The 5,088-nt window shown below is 31.6% G+C and overlaps 1 protein-coding gene across 1 annotated transcript; it reads right to left on the bottom strand.

Moving 5' to 3' along the window:
* Nucleotides 1-275: 275 nt before the first annotated feature.
* On the bottom strand, nucleotides 276-2,815 carry LOC119643727 (ADP-ribosylation factor 2). Its single transcript, XM_038043169.1, has 3 exons — nucleotides 2,529-2,815; nucleotides 672-934; nucleotides 276-613 (listed from the first exon to the last, which is right to left on the bottom strand). The coding sequence occupies exons 1-3, from the start codon at nucleotides 2,593-2,595 to the stop codon at nucleotides 401-403; spliced, it is 543 nt and encodes a 180-aa protein (XP_037899097.1). The 5' UTR covers nucleotides 2,596-2,815; the 3' UTR covers nucleotides 276-400.
* Nucleotides 2,816-5,088: the final 2,273 nt, after the last annotated feature.

Below are 5,088 nucleotides of genomic sequence, written 5' to 3'. Positions count from 1 at the left end.
TCAAAAATTGCCACCTGGAGGTTAAGCACATGAATGCAAAACAGACAGGCGGCCGGACAAGCTTAATAAAAGGGGAGTCTATTTGAAGTTGTTCTGGCTGTTATATGTGCACAAATTTGACAAACCGTAATGGTGCAGGACATAAAAATGGTTTTTTTTTTAAAAACTACTCATTTATTTAAAATTTGATGCTAATACTCATTAAGCAAGGTTTAGCCAAATTCGTTAAAATTTCACACACATCTACATATTTGAAAACAAAATTACATATGAAATATTTTCATTATATAATATTAATTGCAGTATTATTCACATACATATATGTCCGAAGTATATTTGAAAGATGTACCAAAATCTTATACCAATGAAAATAAAAAGAATAAACTATATTAAAAATCTATCACTTCTTAGCCAGCTCAGCAGACAACAAGTCTAAACCTTCGTAAAGTCCGTGTCCCTGAGTTGCACAAGTGGCTTGTATATACCAGCGTCTATTTCGTAATTTATTTAGATGCAATTTTTCAGTTAACTCCGCAGCGCTCATAGCATTAGGTAAATCCTGTTTATTACCAAAAACTAAGAGAACTGCATCTCGAAGCTCGTCTTCTTCAAGCTGAAATGGTAAGAAAATTATTATTTATTTATCACCTTTCAATAGTGTAGAAATTCACCATGTTTTCTAATTCCTTCCTGGCTTCGTCAATACGATCACGATCGTTGGAATCGACAACAAATATAAGACCTTGGGTATTTTGGAAATAGTGCCGCCATAGCGGACGAATCTTATCCTGCCCACCTACATCCCAAACCGTAAAACAAATATTCTTGTACTCCACGGTTTCGACATTAAATCCGATGGTTGGAATCGTCGTAACAATCTCACCAAGCTTCAATTTGTACAAGATTGTCGTCTTTCCAGCAGCATCCAAACCAACTACAAAAAAGAAACAATTTAAATAATTTGACGGATTGGATACTAACAAAATATCTTTTTGAATGCCTCCTCAGCTTTATGCCACACTGTTAAAGGGTAAGACTTTAATTATAATATTAGGTGACAAAATAAATTAACTCATGTAAATAGTGTGACACTCATATGGATGAATGAAAGAGCAAATGTGAGACGATATAATAAAATTGAGTTGACGGATTTTAATTTTTAATTAATAAAAATCTATTCATCGGCAAGTGGTCCATGTTTCATATACAAAGATTATGTTGGAAAATATTAGAGAAGTCAAAGAAAAAACTAACAAAACATAGAACTTAATCAGAGCCATGATGATATACTTCTCGGCACAAATATCAGAGGGGTGGACTGGCAAAGTATAAAAGTTCCAAAAATGAAATTTGTAGAGTCTACGTTTTCGCCGCGACGTGCAGGTGAACTTAAAAATGAAAGAAAAAGGAGTGATGGAAATGAAATAGAATGGTCGAGAGTCCAAGTTAAAAGGAATGCTTTAAGTCAAATTGTGCAAAGGCATTAAGGAAGTATTAGAAAAAAAGTAATCCTTGTAGAAGAAAAGTAGAGAAAACTAAGGGACGTTTCTTTATCATAAAGAAGTAAAAAATATATACTTGCTTTTTCTCTAGAAACAAATGAAACCATGAAAAAATTGCTGGCGACCATTACAATTCAATTTAATTGACTTAGTTAATCTTAGATTTCTTTTTTTAGCAATGCAGTATTATCATGCACTATTAAAGTTTTCTATTATTATTTGTTAGTATTACAGAATTACAAGATTTTATTTTTAATTAAAAGCGCCATATTGTTATGCAAAAAACAAAACTTTAATTGCAAAACAGACCATTTGGATTACACCAGTCCGTATATAAAGAGGTGACAAAAGAAGATGGCGCCCATATGTTCCCGGTAATCATACTATATCAAACACAAGCATTTAAATTCTACCATTTGCATTTAATCGGAAATTAGAGTGTGCATGCATAGTAACATTGTAAAAAAGGGCATTCTTTCAAATGAAGTAAATAAAAAGATTTTACTTCCAATACAAAATTCGTGGCTTTCTTGATTACAATTTAATACAACGGTATTCCAAAAATCTTCGCGAATGGAAATTTTTAATCCATTTTTATTTCGATGCTTATTCCATGGGATCCTTAATAAAATATCTGTTGGTGTCAATTATTCTTGTAACAAGTATGAAGTAAAAAATTATTGATGACCACTTATAGTACCGCTCCATTAAAACAAAACGGCCGGTAGGGAGGAAGTCAATGCGTTGTTGGCTAATGTATTTTTATGCAGATTCTAAGATACATACATACACTAATATATAAATGCTTTCATTTTTTCGGCTGCTGTTTAAGGGATGTTCAAACGCAAAATTGTCACTACACACATGTAATATGTTTGCGGGCATTCTCCCAAAACAAATAGTTTCAACATCTTCATGTCTTCTTGCTATATTGTTATTAAAGAAAATCCAAATACATCACTTTGATTGGATAAACCTTCACCGAATAAGACTACAATAACGGAGGTGCTGCTTAATGTTTCTTACCCATTAGAATGCGCATTTCTTGTTTGCCGAAAAGTCTTGCTAAAACGCTAGACAAAGCCAAACCCATGATTAAGATCTTCGGTATATTATTAAAAATAGTTTTGCTTTGTTAAATAGTTTGCACTAAATTTAATTAATGAGTCAATACTTGTTTTTATGAAGCACAATTTATCGCAATACCGATATCAAAAAATGTTATAACAGAATGCTTAAACCATAACTTTTTTCTTCACTTAGCTACGCGTGAAGACAAAATTGTATATTGAAGTAAGGACGTGTTCTTATTTATTTAGGGTTACCGAAAGAAAGAAATATGCACAAGTATCTTCCCGTTAGTAGTTCGTAGATCTCATTGGCGTTAATATATATTTTTCCTAAAATAACTTATACCTAAATCTAGGAGATGAACGTAACGCTGCGTTAGGAAGTTGACACAATGGGGCGTTATCCTTTTCTTCAGTTTGAACTTCAACTTTGCTGACTGCTACAAAACTTCATAACAAAACTGACAAATTATATGGTTTTGCATGTATATATACGAACAAATCAAAAAGAAAAAAAGCACAAGAAGAAATGATGGTTGTTTCTTTTACATTTTAAATATAATTTAAGTCTATTTTTCAATAATTGACATTTTTTCTATATTATGTGATGTTGCGATTTTGGATTATATCATGCATTATATTATAAGAAATGAAAAACAACCAATAAAGACCGCCTATTTTAAAGTTGAAATATATTGGTCAAATTATTTTATTAGGGAGTAATAAATGGTAATTTTCAAATTATTGAGCAATTAGTACAAAAATATGGTTTCGACGGTGTCATGAAATTGAAGCAGATTATGGAGATTAACATAAAAATTTCTCGAATTCAGGCTAAAATTTAAAACAAAAAATGCCAGTAACACAATGTTTGGAAATCCCAAAGTTGAAGTGATAAACAATATCAATGCCGAAATGGTAATATTACTTCTTATAACTTGGCTTAGTCTTGAAAAACAGGCATTGAAAATTTATCTATCTTCAGACGAAAATCTTTCAGAGCACGACCATCAAAGTTATTATGTCACCTACAAATAAATATGAAAACGTTACATTGGAGTTTTTTATAGTGTGTGTTTGTGAAATATCCAATTTGATACTAAACAGCCGCCGCACATGTACGGAATTCCTCAAAATGTCTATTACTTTGGAACCATAAGCTCGGATATATGCACTCGCGGAAGTATAATTTGCATCACAGATTCCTAACCAAATAATAAAGAAATTACCAATAAAACAAATTTTATAAAAAAGATTTACTTATTTGTTGGCATAAACACTTCTCTTTATAACTATAAATAAATTGTGCTCCAAACTTGGTAGGATAACCAACAGTAATGTGTTTTCCATCAATTGCACTAACGCAATTTATTATATTGATTTCTTTATTTTTGGTCCTAAAATCATATGTTTTATTTACATAAGCGCGGGAGCCCATTGTCTACCATTTAGGACTTTCTAATCCGAAAACAAAAGCGACGCCTCGCCATCGATTTAACATATGATTTTTATTTCATAACATCTAAGAAATTCTTGTGTTTTACTTAAATGGATCAGTGAAGTCTATTTCTATATATTTAAGCTTATTTTCTTCATTCCTTACTTCAATATGCAATCAAAAACTTAATTTGTTTCTACATTAATTTTCAGATGATTGCATTTCATATATTTGTTGTTTACATTTACATTGGTTTCTTTATTTCTAAAACCAAAGACTGTGATTTGCACCCGCCCATATCATAATACGGTAACGTGGTTTCTTACTCTATTTACCATTTGGCACATTTTAATTATAAAATAGGAATAAGGCATCGTTTTCCCAGTTGATATCTCGTAGTAATATTGCATGCTCAGCAGAATGCATGCACTTGGCATCAACTGTGTATCTTAAATTAACTTCTTCTAATTTGAAAGCCGATCTAGAGAACCATTTGATTAAAAGCTATAAATAGCTGAGGAACGTTTCATAAATCGATAAGGCAAGCATAGCGTGAATGAATATATAATATTTATAAAAATTATAGCAGCAAACCTTGGATTTCGTAGATCAAGTCACGACTCGGATGTGGAGGCATGTCAATGGAAGAACTTACCTGGGAGACCGTTAGACTAGAAATCAAATTAGTGGCTGGGTAGTGCTAAGCAACAATAATAATGTCAAACCAAACAGAACTCCAGCAGATCCCATCAAATAGATATATAACGATATACATTGCAAAGTAAGGAATATTGTTCAAGGATACAAAGGTTTGTATTAAGTAAATTCCATCTAATATTTTCTTTTTTTTGGTTTGTAAGAAGAGGCCTGTTATCTTACAGTCCCTTAATCCAGTAACGTAATTTAAATTTTCAATTTCACTGTTTAAAAATTGTGGCTACATTGATGATTTTTATTAAAATTTGTGAGGTTTTCATTTATAGGCTATGTTTAACTCATTGGTGATGAAATTGGTATTGTTCAGTTGAGTAACATACTGAGCGACAGCATGAAGACTGGTAAATTCTATTTCGTCAAA

This window comes from Glossina fuscipes, unplaced genomic scaffold, assembly GCF_014805625.2.
Source record: "Glossina fuscipes isolate IAEA_lab_2018 unplaced genomic scaffold, Yale_Gfus_2 61546, whole genome shotgun sequence".
In the NCBI taxonomy this organism is placed as follows: Eukaryota; Metazoa; Arthropoda; class Insecta; order Diptera; family Glossinidae; genus Glossina; species Glossina fuscipes.
This window is presented reverse-complemented; position numbering and strand designations above follow the sequence as displayed.

Excerpts from the sequence above, each read along its gene's own strand:
- LOC119643727 (XM_038043169.1), bottom strand. The coding sequence starts at position 2,595 with ATGGGTTTGGCTTTGTCTAGCGTTTTAGCAAGACTTTTCGGCAAACAA. Across the intron at positions 935-2,528 it reads AGAAATGCGCATTCTAATGG|TTGGTTTGGATGCTGCTGGA; the intron begins GTAAGAAACATT and ends TCTTTTTTGTAG. Across the intron at positions 614-671 it reads GGAAGGAATTAGAAAACATG|CTTGAAGAAGACGAGCTTCG; the intron begins GTGAATTTCTAC and ends TTACCATTTCAG.